This window comes from Cajanus cajan, chromosome 7 (genome assembly GCF_000230855.2).
Source record: "Cajanus cajan strain Asha chromosome 7, NIPB_CcT2T_4, whole genome shotgun sequence".
Lineage (NCBI taxonomy): Eukaryota > Viridiplantae > Streptophyta > Magnoliopsida > Fabales > Fabaceae > Cajanus > Cajanus cajan.
In genome coordinates this window covers 4,659,597-4,678,653 of record NC_138523.1, presented here as the reverse complement: position 1 = coordinate 4,678,653, position 19,057 = coordinate 4,659,597, and the positions used below count along the sequence as shown (strand labels likewise).

The 19,057-nt window shown below is 36.3% G+C and overlaps 1 protein-coding gene and 1 long non-coding RNA gene across 7 annotated transcripts; both read right to left on the bottom strand.

Moving 5' to 3' along the window:
* Window positions 1–1,553: 1,553 nt before the first annotated feature.
* Window positions 1,554–4,810, bottom strand: LOC145949749 (uncharacterized). Of its 6 annotated transcripts, none has more exons than XM_083060609.1 (4): window positions 4,713–4,806; window positions 3,849–3,906; window positions 3,524–3,620; window positions 1,554–2,278 (listed from the first exon to the last, which is right to left on the bottom strand). In XM_083060609.1, the coding sequence occupies exons 1-4, from the start codon at window positions 4,789–4,791 to the stop codon at window positions 2,150–2,152; spliced, it is 363 nt and encodes a 120-aa protein (XP_082916735.1). In that variant the 5' UTR covers window positions 4,792–4,806; the 3' UTR covers window positions 1,554–2,149. The 6 variants fall into 6 exon arrangements, 5 of the variants coding, with proteins under 5 accessions (XP_082916735.1, XP_082916738.1, XP_082916737.1 ...); XM_083060611.1 differs by having other exon boundaries at window positions 1,879–2,319; XM_083060613.1 differs by having other exon boundaries at window positions 1,919–2,348.
* Window positions 4,811–13,429: 8,619 nt separating this feature from the next.
* Window positions 13,430–15,360, bottom strand: LOC145950116 (uncharacterized). Its single transcript, XR_014428215.1, has 4 exons — window positions 14,439–15,360; window positions 14,303–14,369; window positions 14,036–14,098; window positions 13,430–13,467 (listed from the first exon to the last, which is right to left on the bottom strand). It is a non-coding gene; the product is annotated as an uncharacterized LOC145950116 (long non-coding RNA).
* Window positions 15,361–19,057: the final 3,697 nt, after the last annotated feature.

Sequence of the window (19,057 nt, the reverse complement as noted above, 5' to 3'; positions counted from 1 at the left end):
TTTTATATCTTACTTACACTTCATAGTTTTTCTTCCTAAACATCACCTACAACACCATTTTCATTGATTTACCCACACCAAATTGAAATACACTCAAATTTACACATCTAGTTCATGACTTTTGCATCCAAACCCCAACTTCAACATGCAACAAATTCAAAAGCAGCCACTATAATGAAAACCATCACCTTTTTTTCTGCCCATACTGAAACCCTTAGAGTTAAGGAGAAATAAAGGAGGTCATAGGGGAAAACATGGATTAATGACAGAAGCTATCAGAGGAGCATTATTTCTCGAGAATCATCATTCCAAGTAGGGGAAAAGGAATTATCAAGTCCTAAGCATGTATGAGAGATAAGGGTAGAGAGGTGAACCTTAAACCTCTTAGGTTATCTATTTGAGGGGGTATCTAGAGTATGAAATTGATTGAAATTATATTAGTATAGTATGCTATGATTTGTATTGGTTTGGATCGATTAAATTGATATTGAGTTGTGCATTCTAAGGGTTAGGGTTGTTATGTATGAGTTTTGGGGGTTTTGGGGGTTTTGAGTGTATAATTTAAAGATTTTGTGTGATTTGTTTGATTCTAAAAATTTTGGTACAGACACATCTCGATATTTTGATGAATGCTCTTTGTGAGATTACTAAATGAGGTTTTGTTTGTTAGGTTGAAAAGTAGACATTTGGAACTACAATTTAGCTAGACATAATAATTATAACAACCTGCCTGCCAGGCCATCACAGTAGTGAAACAATAAACATTCATGCATATCACAAAAATAACATACAACCAACTTCATTAGAATCATATACATCAACTCCTGGATATTTAGGTAACATTGTGTATATAATAAGTACAGGAAAACTTAAAACCAAAAACCTATTCATAAGTGTAAAATATTTATATAATCAAAAAGGCCTTTAAGGTAATGGTTATCCTAAAGATGTATATACAATAATTACTAAATAACTATCCAAAAACTAAAAGCATAAATCCTAGGTGTTGGTCAAGCTCTATACACTAGCTGTATCAAAATAATTACACCACAAAAAATCCTCCACCAGAGGCACATCCACTACTAGAAAAATTAAAATTAGAGAGGGAACAAATCCGTCACTAATTTTGATAAAATCCGTCACAAATCAATTAGTGACGGAATTTGTGACGGAAATGATTCCGTCACAAAATTTGGCGTCACAAAATATTTAGTGACGGATTATTTTTTCCGTCACAATTAGTGACGGAATTAAGGCATCACAAACATTATAATTTCCGTCACTAATTTCTAATAATAAATATTTAGAAATTAATAAAAATCCGTCGCAATTTGTGAGGGATTAAATCCCTCGCAATTTGTGAGGGATTAAATCCGTCACAAACTGTGATGACTTTAATTAAGTAGAATCCGTCACAATTTGCAACGGATTTAATCCCTCGCAGTTTGTGAGGGATTAAATCCCTCACAAATTGTGAGGGATTAAATCCCTCACAAATTGTGAGGGATTAAATCCGTCACAATTTGCGACGGATTTTATCCGTCACTAACTGGGATGAATCCCTCACTAATTGTTGATGACTAAATTTCAGGGAACCATTTGTTTTTAAGAGTCTGGTAATCGATTACCTATACATGTAATCGATTACCAGACAATGAAAATCATATGTTCGAAATTTACTTATTAAAAGGTTCTCTGGTAATCGATTACCCATTTATTGTAATCGATTACCAGAGCCTATTATTGAAACAATTTCAATCAAAACAAAAATATCAAGTCTTTTTTATGAAAATGCATGATATCATTTAAAATGAAGATAAAAGAACAATACAGACATCAAGAGGGGTTCCCAAGATTAATGATGTGCTTAATCGGCAAGACAACACATGAAAAATAATGAATGACCTCTATCAATGTAACTATGACAATAAAGCTTCATTGGAGTATATCCATAGCCATGATACTTTTCATCATTTAGAGATCAAAATCCACAAGGCACACATTTAGGCAAAGAAACCCCTTCAAACAATACACATGAAGCAACCTAATTTTACTAAGCTAGATTGCTTATATAATGATGACCTTATACCTATCTACCAAACATACAATTAATAGAGGCAACATGTTCCAAATCAAATCATACAAAAATTCAAATACAGGGGAAAAAATTCTTAAAATTGATTACCTTTTTTCCCGGCCTAACAAGCATCAAGGCCACCTCAGCAGCAGTATTTGCAGTAGCAATAACATCAGTTGCCCTTCCTGTGACAGGACCTTCCTGAAGAACATGAGTGTGAGCCACAGCCGCGATGAAACCATCTATATGACAAGCCAAATCACTACAAAGTCTAAGAATAACAAAAAATATTGGTCAATATTTGATGATATAGCTATATTTCTATAAGCTTAAAAATAAATCCAAATACAATTAATGAGAATTTGGTTATCACTTATTCACTTTCTTTTTAGGTAATTAGTTGTCACTTCTTAAACTACACCCATGTTGTGCATTGTTGTGAAGCTTTAAATAGCTGATCTTGAGTTGGGATAAAAGTGGAGGTTATGTTAGGCACTCAAATTCTAACATAAAACATTGTTGAATCTTTTTGACATGCACAAACATGTGATTGTTTAATGGTTAATGCTGGATAATTTGGTAGAGGTTTAAGAAAGGCTAGATGAATGAAGGAGAATCACTTTGATCTCTATTTAGAGGAATGAAGAAGACATACAGAACTATACCAACTACAAAATGGTAAAGCTCATCATAGCCACACTATGAGCATATGGGAGAGAGTAGTTGATCAAAGATCAAGACAAGATTCATTCAGTAGAGAACCAATTTGGTTTTATTACTAGGAGGTCAACCATGGAAATAAATCAACAATATATCTTTTGCAAGGTTGATGGAGAAATGTAAAAGGAAATGAAAAGATCTACACAAGGTTTTCATCAAGCTGGAAATGAGAGTATGCTAGACTGACTAGATAAGATTTGAAGAAGGCATTTAAAAAGAAAGGTGTTCATTTGAATGAATTTTTGCTGCCAAGAAGGGTGACGAGTCAGGGAAGTGCGTTTGATTTGGATTATCTTATTTGTGTTTAGAAAAACTTATAATCAAAATGCTGCAGAGAGAAGCTATCTTTATATAAAAGTGATGTAGCTTACTCCAACATACAAAAACAGCCTCTTATACAATTGAGAGCCAAGCAATTTTAGCAAAGGGTGTATTATAAACCAAAACAATCTGTTAGTTCTGTAGAGATTCAAGGAAAAAATATACTGAAACTGACCAAATTAAATAGTCAAAAAGGAGGGAAACCTCAAGGGAAGACAAGGAACATAATCAAGCTTGTTCATACCCAATATTGTACTACATTAACCCCTCATCCATGATCATTACAGATGTTCATTATTCAAGGAATTTCTTTATATTACAAAAAAATTGCTCCAGAGAAAAAGAAAAAATACCACGCATATTTACAGAAAAAGAGAATGATCCTTTAAAGTTTAAACAAATTACCAGTGTTTCCTTTGAGTAGTAGTTAATTTGAGGTAAAGCCAATACAGTTGTTGCAAACCAATTTGTAACCTTGTCAACAGTAAGCTCACCAACAAACCTAACACGGAAAATAATGTATAGTAATTCCATGCAGTAGATTTTTTTTTTAAACCATGCAGAAGAATATGACTTATGCAAGTAGACTCACTAAACACATGATATAATAATTTGTATGACCTAATTTAATTTAAATGTGAATTGCCCTCTGTTAATAAAGTAAAAAAGGAATTACAAAATTTGAATTATCTATTCTCAAATCAACCCTTGGTTTTATAATAAAACTCACCTATTAATACATTTAGTAGCTCGACATCCAGCAGGAATGGCAAAAAGAGATGGAATTCCTGAATGAATATTTTCAATAGGTCAAGACAAGGCACATGTGATCCTTATCACCTAAAATCTGAAACATTCATCTACCATTTATGACACAAAACAGCCATTTGTAATTGTAAGTCAAGTAGAATTACTGGAAATTTTATAAAACTTTTACCCCTTTTCGGATATTGAATTTCAGTTATAAGTAACACTCACTAACACACACACACACACACACACACACACACACACACACTTATTGAGCTCTGCTGGTGGGTGTAACGGAAAATTGAAAATGATTTAACTTCTCACCACCCCTACATTCTAACAAATTTTTGCTCAAATAGAAGGTCAATCATGTAAATTCAAATCTTTAACAAATCAAAAATTTGATTTTCACCTCTATCAAATTCCCAATTCCTCTATTGAAAATATTCTCAGCAGCAAATGAAACACTCAATTTGTAGTATAGAAGGAAAAATCAATAAAAAATCAGTTTTATACAAGTATACCTAGATATATGCAACATATCTGCTATAAGGAAAAGCTCAGGAGTCCCTAACACAAGTATGTATAGACAAAAAAACATACTCAGAATTAACAGCATACCTGCAACTAGTCTGATTTGGGTAAAACACACAATCTTTACAATGAATTTACAAAGTATAATTGTAAGTTTTGCAAAGAATGTTCCTTGTTGGACCATTGTTAAAAAATATAACAGGAGGTAAAAAAGAAACTATTTAAACCTGGGAATAGTTTTTGACACAGATCCTGTAAGATGAACAGAAACAAAAAGACAAATAAAAATTTGTTTGTATTCAGCACATACCATTTCTAAAAAATGGCTTGCCTATTGATCTTCTATCAGCAAGGAATATGGCAAGCTCCTTCTCACCAAGCTCCACCATGTCGCCACCGGCCCGAAACGGGCTTTCGGCATTCGCGAAGGATGGTTGGACTCTTTTATTTGTTTAAAAATATGGATTGCTAGAATGACTTATTCTCAAACTGAGACCTTGTCAAACGAGCAATTTTATTAAGAGGCTCACCAATCCATGTTAATCCCAAGCGGGACCCTCCATGGATTAGCGGTTTTCATAAAAAGGAAGGGTTCGTGGAGTCGCCACCAATGTTTTACTCAAAACATTGGAAAAAAGGGATAAGACAATTGATTTTATAAATCAAGTTTGGCCATTACAACCAGAGTTGGGTAAGGGAGTCGGTTACGCGTGGGGAAGGTGTTAGCACCCCACAGCGCCCCTTTCGGGTTCCCTATGACAGATTATTTCTAAAATAACAGCGTAAAATTACTAAATTACCCCTATTTATTCTAAGCAATTATAAATTAACTATCTACATGATGACAGTTTAAATATGCACACAGAAAGCAGTAAAAGGAAGGACTTTAAGAAGAAACCTTTGAAGCGTGCTTTTATATTTAAGTAAAACTGGGAAGCTTTTTGGCGTTCCCTCGCTCTACAAGCCCGCTCGCTCCTTCCTATAAAATTTTTAACTATGGAAATCCGGAGGATTTCCCTTCGACTAGGTTCGAGCCTCAAGCAAATGGCTCGTGGCTCAAGAACTTCGTCGGATTGACTCTCAGAGCGATTTCTAGGGCAGAACACTGCTCAAACACCCCAGAACACTCAAGGAGAGAGTCAAAACTGTGTGGAAAAGTGTCAAATGACGTCCAATTGACGTCATATTTATAGGGAACAGGCCCAATACGGGCCCTGGATTCAATACGGTCCATATTGAAGTTTTGAACTTTAATACGGCCGTATTGAGTTCAGTGCGGCCGTATTGAAGCTTCAATACGCCCGTATTGAGTTCAATGCGGCCGTATTGAAGTTCAAAAAACTTCAATACGGCCGTATTGAGTTCAGTGCAGCCGTATTGAAGTTCAATGCAGCCGTATTGAGTTCAGTGCGGCCGTATTGGGCTTCATTCCCTCCACTTCCTTATTTTAAGCTACTCTAAGACCTCTAAACCTACGGATAGCCATCCTATGGTCTTCTAGGAGTCCTTCTGGCTGACTTTCCTTCGATCTTTGAGAGTCTTCGAGTCTTATTTCCGACCCGGACAATTTTAGGGGTCTACAGCTGCCCCCCCTTTACTTAGTCAAACGGCCTTTTGGTGTACCGATTGACAAGTAAAGGAGTTGACCCAATTGTCCGGGTAATAAGCCATCCTTCCGACTTGTAGTGTCTTCCGGTGGAAAATTGTTGAGTAGCCTCTCCAGGTTGAGTATTAGTCGTCGCCTCTCCAGGCTCGTGCATACCTCGGTGCTTCTGATCACTTTGGTAGCGTGAGTCTTGCCCTCTCCAGGGTCTGCGTACCTCCGTGCTTCTGATCACTTTGGTAGCGTGAGTTTGCCCTCTCCAGGGTCTGCGTACCTCCGTGCTTCTAGTCACTTTGGTAGCGTGAGTCTTGCCCTCTCCAGGGTCTGCGGTTTGCCCTCCCCAGGGTCTGCGTACCTCCGTGCTTCTAGTCACTTTGGTAGCGTGAGTCTTGCCCTCTCCAGGGTCTGTGGTTTGCCCTCCCCTGGGTCTGCGTACCTCCGTGCTTCTAGTCACTTCGGTAGCGTGAGTCTTGCCCTCTCCTGGGTCTGCGGTTTGCCCTCCCCAGGGTCTGCGTACCTCCGTGCTTCTAGTCACTTCGGTAGCGTGAGTCTTGCCCTCTCCAGGGTCTGCGGTTTGCCCTCCCCAGGGTCTGCGTACCTCCGTGCTTCTAGTCACTTTGGTAGCGTGAGTCTTGCCCTCTCCAGGGTCTGCGGTTTGCCCTCCCCAGGGTCTGCGTACCTCCGTGCTTCTAGTCACTTCGGTAGCGTGAGTCTTGCCCTCTCCAGGGTCTGCGGTTTGCCCTCCCCAGGGTCTGCGTACCTCCGTGCTTCTAGTCACTTCGGTAGCGTGAGTCTTGCCCTCTCCAGGGTCTGCGGTTTGCCCTCCCCAGGGTCTGCGTACCTCCGTGCTTCTAGTCACTTTGGTAGCGTGAGTCTTGCCCTCTCCAGGGTCTGCGGTTTGCCCTCCCCAGGGTCTGCGTACCTCTGTGCTTCTAGTCACTTTGGTAGCGTGAGTCTTGCCCTCTCCAGGGTCTGCGGTTTGCCCTCCCCAGGGTCTGCCTCCGTGTTCTTGACGACATTGGCAATGTGAGTTTGCCCTCTCCAGGGATCTGAGATGATTTTTGTCTCCACAGTCCACGATGCTGCTTCGACGGTTTTTCTGATTTTGTGCCGCTGAGGGCTGGATAACGCAGGGATCCGTCTAGGGGATGTGCAGTCATTCATAGGTTCCTGTGCCCCAACTTGCATTGCATTGTTGGTACCCATGGGGAATTTCTGACTCCTTGGGGTGTAGACACAGATGCTCTTCTTGAATTGAGCGACGCCTTATGTTTGGCTGACGTCCTTTGACGTTGGTGGAGTATCCCGGTTATCCTTATTCGGGTATCTCTTTTTGATTTTCTGATTTTTACTGCCTCTGTGTAGGCTGTTATCCGCTGGGGATTCTGGATGTTGATTTTGTCTCCACAGTCCACGATGCTGCTTCGACGATTGTTTTTGATTTTTGTGCCACTGAGGGCTGGATAACGCAGGGATCCGTCTAGGGGATGTGCAGTTACTCATAGGTTCTTGTGTCCCAACTTTCCATTGAGTAGTTGGTGCCCATTGAGGAATTTCTGTTTCCTTGGGGTGTAGACATGAAGATGCTCTTTCTGAGATGAGCAGTGCCTTATGATTGGCTGACGTCCTTTCGACGTTGGTGGAGTATCCCGGTTATCCTTATTCGGGTGACTCTTTTTGATTTTTGGATTTTGTTGCCTCTGTGTAGGCTATTATCCGCTAGGGGATTTTGTCATTGGTTGTGATTGGCCTCTTCTGTTAGGCGTATTAGCTTGACGTTCAATGATTGGCTGAAAAGCCAAATTCCGCTTGGGGAATTGTTATTGATTTTTTCGATTTTTTCTTCTCTTTTTTGAAAGAGTGCCTCTGAGTAGGCGAATTATCTTGATGTTCAGTGTTCGGCTGAGTGCCGGATTCCTCTTGGGGAATGGTTATTGATCTTTTTTGATTTTTTCTCTTTTTGAAGGAGTGCCTCTTGAGTAGGCGACTGGGGATTTAGGGATCTTATGTATCCCAGAGTATTATTTAGGAAGCCTCTACAGGCTTAGACTCACTCAACGCCTGAGTTGGAGAGCTATCTTCCACTGAGAAAGTTTTAAGTCCTTTGACTAGATATACTGCTTGGGTGATCGTGCTTCCATTGGGAATTTTGTCGATCTTGCTTTGATAGCTCTCGCTGGGGAATTTGGCCCGTGAGCTTAAGCTGAGGTTTCTCTGGGGAGTATTATTTCTGCGAGCCTCTCCAGGCTCATTTATTCTGTACAGTTGGGGGAGTATTATTTCGGCGAGCCTCTCCAGGCTCAATTATTCTGTACGAGTATTATTTTGGCAAGCCTCTCCAGGCTCAATTATTTTGTACGAGTATTATTTCGACAAGCCTCTCCAGGCTCAATTATTTTGTATGAGTATTATTTCGGCAAGCCTCTCCAGGCTCAGTTATTCTGAGAGTATTATTTCGGCAAGCCTCTCCAGGCTCAGTTATTCTGAGAGTATTATTTCGGCAAGCCTCTCCAGGCTCAGTTATTCTGTATGATGCTGTTGATTTTCTGAATCTTTGCATTTTGCTTGCTGCTGTCATACACAAGCAATTTTTCTATTTTTTCTATTTTATGTGGTTGCCTCATGACGAGGTCTTTGAAAATTTCTTTATGGCCAATACGGCCGTATCCATTTTAGTATGCCCGTATTGAGTTGAAATTTTGTTCATAACCCTGATTTTAGTACGGGTGTACTGAACATGGTACGGGCGCATTGTTTTTTCTGAAGTTTATATTTTTTGTTTTTTGTTTGTTTTTTCAATAAACAGAGAATAAGTGATCTTCCAGTACACCTATCATCTGTATGCATGTATGCGGTATGATGCACCTAATTCTATTTGATTCATTTTTCAAAAGAATTAACCGATGCGTTCTTTGTTCAGATTTTGCCATTCCTCCAGACGGACTGTGCTCTGCCGATTTCTGTTACCGAGGAATGATGCGTATTTGATTTTGGTGTCATCAACCAAATGATTCTTCCCTTTCTTTAGAAGATGTGTCAACCCTCCTATTGACCACTATATCTCCATGTTTCCACTAGATTATTCAAAAATCGTTGGGACAAGAGAGAAAAGAAGGAAAGGATATATTTTCAAAAGTTTGTGTTTTAGAGGGGATTATTTTATTTTTGAAAAATGGATTTTGTAAGAATGGCTGGCCATGGTAGGCTTATTGTGTTTAGGCTTGTTTGTTTAAACACTTATGAAGTTAAGCACATCTTTGTTATTAATGATTGTGCTTTGACAACTTGGATAGCTTTTCTTGAGCCCCTTGTTGAATTCAATTGATGGTACCATCATGGATTTATTTTGTTTTTCGATTGCCCTAACTTTTGCCTAAAACACCCATTTGTGGAGTTTTAGCGGGCTTTTGTTTTTGTTCATTATTTTGTAACCCTAATTTTTGCCTAGGTCACCCTTTTGTGGGATTCCTAGCGGGTCTTTTGCTCTTATTTTTGCGCAGCCCCCTTTTTGGGTTTCCTGCCGAGCTTTTTGTTTTTTAGGATTTTTGTCCTGAATGGATTTCTTTTTATCCATGACGGCACTTATTGAGGCCAAGGAAAGGTGCTCCAAGTTGTCACACACTTCCACATAAAAATGATGCGGGTTTATTGATTATTAAGACGATTTTAACCTCACTTATGTTTATTCAAACAGGGTTAAATAACGTGGTTTAGAATTTTATTGCGAGCAAGAAAAGAAGCAATAAGAAATAATGAAGAATGATTTTATTATAATCATAGAGGAAACATGTGCCCTATCGAGGCTCGGGGGTCGGGCTGTCCCCGAGGAGTAATCTCTAATAGTCATCGGGTCTATACATCCCTATCAGAAGGAGAAGAGCACTTGATGATGACGACCGGCCTTGACGCTTGTGAACCGGCCTTCCTAAAGATCTGGCTTAAAGAACGTCGAGAAGGATCTTGGTTCCTCTTCGTTCTTTGATCTTTGTTAGGGTTGTATCCTAACCCTTGTTTCCCCGGATTCTCCTTAATGATGGGTAGCTCGGGAATTCCTTGGGAGTCCTTGCCAAGTCCTTGTCCCGGCAAGTATCCATTCTTGATGAGCATATGGGCTACTTTCTTCGTTTCTCGGGGAAACGTTTCAACATTGGCAATTTCCAATGCTTGGAAGGCGGTTTCTAAAGCTTCCTCTGCTGCATCCACATAAGGTATGTTGGATGGCTTGCTGATGAGTATGTCATCTTCAGCTTGTACAGTCACCAGTTTGTCACCCACTATAAACTTGACTTTCTGGTGGAGCGTAGAGGGTATAGCTTTCGCATCATGAATCCAAGGTCGGCCGAGGAGACAGCTGTATGCGGGAGTAATGTCCATCACTTGGAATTCGACATTAAAGACGGTGGGTCCAATTTGGATTGGAAGATTGACTTCTCCCACCACTTCTCTTTTAGAGCCGTCGAAAGTTTGAACGATCATGTTGCTCGGGCGCATTTGGATTCCCTTGATTGCCACTTGATCGAGCGTTCTTTTTGGCATCACATTCAAGGAAGATCCGTTATCCACCAAGACTTTTGCGATGTGATACTCCTTGCACTTTACAGAGATGTGCAAGGGTTTGTTGTGGTTCGGTCCCTCAGCGGGGATCTCTTCATCGGTGAAAGAGAGGTGATCATTAGCCTTGATGTGACTAACAATCCCCTCAAACTTGTCTTGGGAGATAGTGTGCGACACATATGCCTCGTTCAAGACTTTCAACAGAGCCTGTCGATGAGGTTCGGAGCTTAGGATCAACGACAATAGGGTAATCTTTGCGGGCGTCCTATGAAGTTGATCCACGATGGAATACTCGCTCTGTCGGATATACTTTAACAGCTCGTCTGTCTCCCCCTCGGATTCCTTATTTTCCTCGGTTTTTTCTTCTTTTTCTTTCCCTTTATTCTTGGGAGCTTTGTTATGAAGATCATCGGGAGTGTAGATCCTACCACTCCTAGTCATGCCCCCAAGTCCAGCGATGTTGGAGATATCGCTGTTGGCAGAAAAGTGGATGTCGTATATCCACGGCACAGCCTTATTTGATTCGTAGGGGAAAGGTCTTGGAGCAGTGATCCTTAATGGTGTCGGACCTTCCCCTTTATTCGTCTTGATTACCAACAACGGAGTTGATGTGCGCTCGCTTGGCGCGGTTGTTGGCTTACACTTGATAACGAACGGCGTGCGATCCATTCTTTGAACATACGCGTCGATTAATTCTTTCTTTTTATTAATGTTTATTAATAGATTACTAGGAGAGATGTATGAAATGAATAACTCCTAGATCCCTCCATGATCTATATGCACGATATGAGATGATGGTGGTGAATATGCATGCATAGTGTTTATTCAACTAAGCATTATCATGTTTTTAGGATGTTCCTAAGATGATGCATGATATTGCTTGGTTTGGATAAATAACCCTTTTTTCTTTTTTTCTTTGGGTATTTTTCTCTTGTATTATTTTTTTGGGTGAAAAGGGAAACTACCTATATGAATGTGATGAAGGTAGATGTTAACACCATGTAATGGAAGATTCTTATTCCCATTTATTCTTATTTTAAAAAGAATAGGAATGTTGTATGTTTAAATAATGCAATGTATGCTCATACAATGTCACATAAGCAATGCACAAACAATTCACTCATCCACGAACAGTCACGAGCGAATCACGAGGTAGGGGTATCCTGCAGAAAAGTGCATATTCAAGGTGGTTCTAACTGTTCTCACCGGTCTGAGGCCCCCAAGGTGCCCCCATTATAGGGACCCAATTCCTCTCGTCGTAAGTCGATGGAAATTTCCAACGCACTGTCGGACTTGAGTTCATGGTTATCACCTTGAGTGATGCTTTCCGACAACGGTCTACGGACACCTATAGACCCATTCGACAACCGGCCGTACTAACATCCACTCCCTATGGCTTATCACTCATGCCCCCGGGTATAGAGGGAACTGTTGTGTGCAAAGGTTTGTGTGCAGTTTTTATTTCAAACAATTGCGGAAATTAAACACACAACAATTATTAAAGCCAAATTGATAAAGCATGTTATCATACAAGTAAGGGGTAATGAAGTAATTTTAACTATTATTTGTTAAAAATAATCTGTCACTAAATGGGACTGACTCTCGAGGCTTCCCCAGTGGAGTCGCCATCTGTCGCCACCGGCCCGAAACGGGCTTTCGGCATTCGCGAAAGATGGTTGGACTCTTTTATTTGTTTAAAAATATGGATTGCTAGAATGACTTATTCTCAAACTGAGACCTTTTCAAACGAGCAATTTTATTAAGAGGCTCACCAATCCATGTTAATCCCAAGCGGGACCCTCCATGGATTAGCGGTTTTCATAAAAAGGAAGGGTTCGTGGAGTCGCCACCAATGTTTTACTCAAAACATTGGAAAAAGGGATAAGGCAATTGATTTTATAAATCAACTTTGGCCATTACAACCAGAGTTGGGTAAGGGAGTCGGTTACGCGTGGGGAAGGTGTTAGCACCCCACAGCGCCCCTTTCGGGTTCCCTATGACAGATTATTTCTATAACAGCGTAAAATTACTAAATTACCCCTATTTATTCTAAGCAATTATAAATTAACTATCTACATGATGACAGTTTAAATATGCACACAGAAAGCAGTAAAAGGAAGGACTTTAAGAAGAAACCTTTGAAGCGTGCTTTTATATTTAAGTAAAACTGGGAAGCTTTTTGGCGTTCCCTCGCTCTACAAGCCCGCTCGCTCCTTCCTATAAAATTTTTAACTATGGAAATCCGGAGGATTTCCCTTCGACTAGGTTCGAGCCTCAAGCAAATGGCTCGTGACTCAAGAACTTCGTCGGATTGACTCTCAGAGCGATTTCTAGGGCAGAACACTGCTCAAACACCCCAGAACACTCAAGGAGAGAGTCAAAACTGTGTGAAAAAGTGTCAAATGACGTCCAATTGACGTCATATTTATAGGGAACAGGCCCAATACGGGCCCTGGATTCAATACGGTCCATATTGAAGTTTTGAACTTCAATACGGCCGTATTGAGTTCAATGCGGCCGTATTGAAGTTCAGAAACTTCAATACGGCCGTATTGAGTTCAGTGCGGCCGTATTGAAGCTTCAATACGGCCGTATTGAGTTCAATGCGGCCGTATTGAAGTTCAAAAAACTTCAATACGGCCGTACTGAGTTCAGTGCAGCCGTATTGAAGTTCAATGCAGCCGTATTGAGTTCAGTGCGGCCGTATTGGGCTTCATTCCCTCCACTTCCTTATTTTAAGCTACTCTAAGACCTCTAAACCTACGGATAGCCATCCTATGGTCTTCTAGGAGTCCTTCTGGCTGACTTTCCTTCGATCTTTGAGAGTCTTCGAGTCTTATTTCCGACCCGGACAATTTTAGGGGTCTACACACCATACCAATGTTTGTAATCGGATCCAACAAAGAAGCTAAAAACAGAAGAATAATAAGAATAATCTTATCCTTAAACTAGTGACCAATATAACACTCTGCTTGGATATCAATTAGCTTCAGTCCATGGAAAATATATAGAACAACTACAAAAATTTAATTCTGTACAAGAACGGAAATACTGCCCAAAAAAACTAGTACCTAGCCTTTTCTTTTGTCCACAGAAAACTTCCAAGAGAAAGAGAGATACAGAAACAGAGATAAGGAGGGGGGAGAAGAAGCATTGATTACACCCAAAACTACAAAAATTATCCCCTTATCATAAAACAAGCTTTCAAATTTCTCATATTAGCTTTCATCTACTTGGTGAGAAGGGAATTCTCTCCCTTTTCTAGCAATACCATTTTAAAACCTAAAGATTAACTCAAGAAAACCATCATTCCTTTCTTCCCAGCAAACCATCATTAGCTTGATACATGCTCAATAAACCTTGAAACAACCAAGTTCCACTACTGATATCCATCCAAAACCATAAACCTAGCCCTTGACATTGTAGTTTCCTTAATATCGTATATGCCACACCAATAAACCATGTAAAGGACTCACCTTCACGCTGTCTTCACCTTCACAGGGAAGCAACAAATTACTTGGATATCCTCTAAAGTGTACCTACAAATCATAAGATACAGAATGATTGTAGCTAGCATAAAAATGTTGTAATAAATCCCTCCTAATTTCTTTAAGCAATCTTACTATTTCATTTTAAGCCCTACTCCCCTTCCCCTCCCAAAATCAAAAAATAGCTCATAGAAACGAAAACAAAACAAAAATTGGTGAGTAAGCAGCAAATGAAAACAAAACAAAAATCTTTACCGTCAAATTCCACGGCCTCTCTGGCTCCACGCATAGAAGATCAAAAAGAACACCAGTGGGTATATACCTGCATGAATCATGAACAAATTGGTGAGTGCAACGCGATGCGAGAGTGAAAAAAACATCGTAGACGCACCACTTAAGAGGAAGGCCCTTGTATTCAAACCAAATGGTGTAACTCCAGGGGGAAGCGTGGTGCTGAAGTGAGGCTTCAAAAGCGAAATGAACAGAGGCAAGTAGCGCGCCTATCCTGGGAGCCAACAGCTGAAAGCGAAGAGGAGAAAAAGAGATGAAAACCTAACTTAAGAGGAGGAGGGAGAGTGGTTCAGACTTTTCAGGGGCGCGGGAGGGAAATTATTTTCCTATTTATTTTCAGATTTTTTTTTAAAACACTTTTTTAAACAAATTATACATTAATTTATTAACTATAGTCATTTTTTAACTAAGTTATTTAATTTTAGTTTTTACAATAATTTATTTTTTATGAATTAACAAATTTTGAAATATATTTTTTTAAAAAATAATTTTTTAGTCAATACGGTGATTAAAAAGTATTATAATAAATAATTTTAATTATATTTTATCACGTTTTAATCAAGTGAGTGAATGATAATGAATTAACTAAAATTCTAAAATATATTTTAATTAAAAATAATTTTTTGGTAAATACGGTAACTAAAAAGTATTATAATAAATAATTAAATTAAAAAAGAATAAATTTTATAATGATTATTTTTTTAATGATGTTAAATTAAATATTCTAATTATTTTATAATAAATTAAAATAAAAATATAATAAAATATGTTAACTGATATTTTAAATAAAATATATTAAAATATTATAATCAAAAGAAATTTAATATTAAATCAAAATATTATATAAATCATAACTAAAATTATAATAAATATTTTGATGTTAAATTTATTATATATTAAAATTAATTACATATTTGTATCAAAGAAATTGCTCTAGATTTTAGATTTTATTTATTATGTTTTATAATAAATAAAATCCAATATTAATTACATATTTGTATACTTTATCTTTTAATCAATAATTTTATTGAGTTTTGCTTATATATATATATATATATATATATATATATATATATATATATATTGGACAAGATAAGAAGATAAGGAAAATAATCCTTATCATGTGTGTTTGGATGAAAAATATTACAAATTTAAAGAGTTTTAAATTCTTACTATTTGAATTATTTGATGCTATGAAATTAGAAAGGCATTTTTCAATAAACAACTAAATTAGTTAATTATTATTTATTTTATATTTGTGGACATTATCTTCTTATAGTTATTTTAATGAGTTTCATAGAATGTTTTAAAGTTTTTTAATAATTATTAGTATTTTAATAATGAATATTTATGAAAATTAATTTTTGTAATATTTTGATTTTTAAGTAGCCAGAACGGGTCGTTCTCAAACTGCAACGGGCCGTTATAGACTACTAAAATAGCCTATTAAAACTAAAGCGGAACAGGCCGTTCTAACACATAAATTTATGATCAATATGCAAATAAAGAATGGCCCGTTCCCATAGTGGAACGGGCCGTTCTAAACTAAACTACTAAAATAGTCAGATATTTATTGTATGGATTAGAGTGCTCTGTAGGTTCTTAAGAGAACCATGAGAGAAACAAACAAACTATACAAGTTTATATTTTGCTTTTTGATTGTTCTGTTGTATTTCTTGTTGCATGAGATGTATGAATATCTATTTAATTCCACAAATAGATGAGTTTTGATTTGAATTAAACATGTTTGATATTTCAATTATGAAAAAAATTAGGTTATTCAATTTTTATTATTTGTGTTATGGTATGTGGGGGAGAGGGTGTCACACAAATGATATATAGTTATTCTTAATAAATAAATAAAATATATATATTATTATTTTTATAATATTATTGATAAATTAATATCAATAATATTATTAGTATATTTATAGATAAACTAATAATTTGATAAATATAACTTATTATATATTAATATACTTTTACAAAAATATAAATATATTAATTATAAATATACATATCTTATCTACTATATTTTTATTTTTGTAAAAGTATATTAATATATACTAAGTTATATTTATCAAATTATCAATTTATCTATAAATATACTAATAATATTATTGATATTAATTTATCAATAATATTATAAAAATATACTAATAATATTATTTGATCTATGCATTATTTGATCTATGCATTAACAATTTTAAATTGAACAGTTTGATCGTTAAAATTTAATGTTGAACATAAGTTATTGAATGAAGTAAGTCTATGTAAACTTACTGTTGGAGTAAAAGGATCCCTATTCATATATTAAATTAGGTTATCACATACCATTATATACACTTCATGTCTTTAAATCTTTTAATAAAAAGTAAAATTAATAATTAAAATTTATTTATTTATTTCTTAAGAATTGAGGGTTATAATATTATCCATTATTTTGGAGACAAAAATTAGTTACAAGATGACGTAATATATTTTCCCTATATAGATAATCAAACAACTATATATTTAATTATTTTTCTTCCATTCATTATCTCAGTCCCTCAGTCTCTCTCTTTATATATATATAGACAAACAGGTTATACTAACACTGATACCGGGTGTAACTTTTATATATTAAATATTACACACCGCTTGATAATTAATTATATTATGAATAATAATATATATATTTAATTAATTTTTATTTATATACTTACCTTTATAATTAACAATCTACTTATTTCTAATTTTTATATATAGATTCATTGAATTTTTAAATATAATACTCATATATTTATACTCATTACCTATATTTTACAGATTTACTACTTAAATATAAAATTCACAATATTAGAATACTTGAAAACACAACATCGAGTAATACCTGTCATATTAATAACTTTCATGTAAAATAAAATATTTCCATTTTTTAGGTTGTGCTTATTTCTTTCATAAATCTAAATTATATTATTTTATAAGTTTGCTTTTAAGCATAAAAATTAAGAAATTAAAGGATATTATTTTATTAACAAAAAATAAGAAATTTTTAATTTTTAACTAAAAATTTAAATTTTAAAATTAAAAATTATGAAATTAGAAAGATATTTTTCAATAAATAACTAAATTAGTTAATTATTATTTATTTTATATTTGAGGACATTATCTTCTTATAGTTATTTTAATGACTTTTATAGAATATTTTAAAGGTTTTTAATAATTATTACTATTTTAATAATGAATATTTATGAAAATTAATTTTTGTAATATTTTGATTTTTAAGTAGCCCAAAATGGGCCGTTCTCAAACTTGGGCTTCTACGCCCTTAAGTAAAAAGAGTTGCGCCCTGACTATCAGCTATAGCTTTTGGCCTAGTGGCCTACCATGGTCATGTAATCGATTACCAGTATGTGTCTGCTTGTTAGAGCTGTCAAAGTGGGCTCCATCCCGTGGGTCAACCCGGCCCACCTTGAAAACGGGCCGGGCCGGGCCAAAAAAAATAAAAAATTTATGATAGGTCAAAAAATGTGACCCGGCCCACTTTCGACCCGACCCAGGGTTGAACCCGTGGTGGGCCGGGTGGCCCACCTGACCCACTTACCAACCCATCCCCTAAACCCACTAACAACTCACTTAACTATTTATTATTATATATGCATTATTTTAATAAGATATCATTTTTTTTATAGATAAAGATAAAATCAATGTTAAATAATATGACATTACTATAAATTTATCTATCCAAACCTCTAATAAAATTTAATATTGATGAATAATCACTCTCATGAAAGATTTTTTATTTTTAATTTTTTTAATTTTTTAAAGTTGCACACTTATTAATTTAATTTTAATGTTGTACCCATGATACTTAGTTTAAAAATTTTTACTTTAGACTAAATATTATTTTATATTGAAATTTATTTTAAATTATAATTTTTTTTAAATAAATAAGGTGGGTTGGTGGGCTGCCCGTTTAGCCCACCAACCCGTCGTGGACCGGGCCGGGCTAGAAAATTTTAGATAATAATCTTGGTGGGACGGGCCGGGTTGGCCCACTTAAAAAGTGGGTTGAGGTGGGCAGGGCCAAACGGGCCGGGCTGGCCCGTTTTGACAGCTCTTGTTCAGGTATATAAAATTACAAAGATATTTTTCAATAAATAACTAAATTAGTTAATTATTATTTATTTTATATTTGTGGACATTATCTTCTTATAGTTATTTTAATGACTTTTATAGAATGTTTTAAAGTATTAGCTATTGGTCATGTAATCGATTACCAATGCATGTTTGTTTGTTCTGATATATGTAATCGATTACATAGTAATGTAATCGATTACCAGTGCTATTACACTTATCTGGGTATAGTGTAATCGATTACCATGTAATGTAATCGATTACCAGAGCCAAAAATGCAAAGAATCTCAAAAGGTGTAATCGATTACCATAGTCATGTAATCGATTACACGACTCCTCTGCACTTAAAAAAGTGCAGTTCGTCTTCTTCCTCACGAAAGAAAACCCAAAACCCTCCGCCCCTTAGATCTTCAAATCCCCATATCTTCCTCAAATCTTAACCAAATTGAGCCCCGTTTGTTCCATTCTTCATCGTTTTCAAGTCTCTTCAACTCTACCGATTGCATTTTTCGAAACAAACACTCAAATGGCAGAATCATCCAAACGTCATAAGGGTTCTTCGTCTCGTTCAACCACCGCCAGGCGTCGCCAACAACCTCC

Excerpts from the sequence above, each read along its gene's own strand:
- LOC145949749 (XM_083060609.1), bottom strand. The coding sequence starts at position 4,791 with ATGGTGGAGCTTGGTGAGAAGGAGCTTGCCATATTCCTTGCTGATAGA. Across the intron at positions 3,621-3,848 it reads GCTACTAAATGTATTAATAG|GTTTGTTGGTGAGCTTACTG; the intron begins GTGAGTTTTATT and ends TTTCCGTGTTAG. Across the intron at positions 2,279-3,523 it reads ACTACTCAAAGGAAACACTG|GAAGGTCCTGTCACAGGAAG; the intron begins GTAATTTGTTTA and ends CATGTTCTTCAG.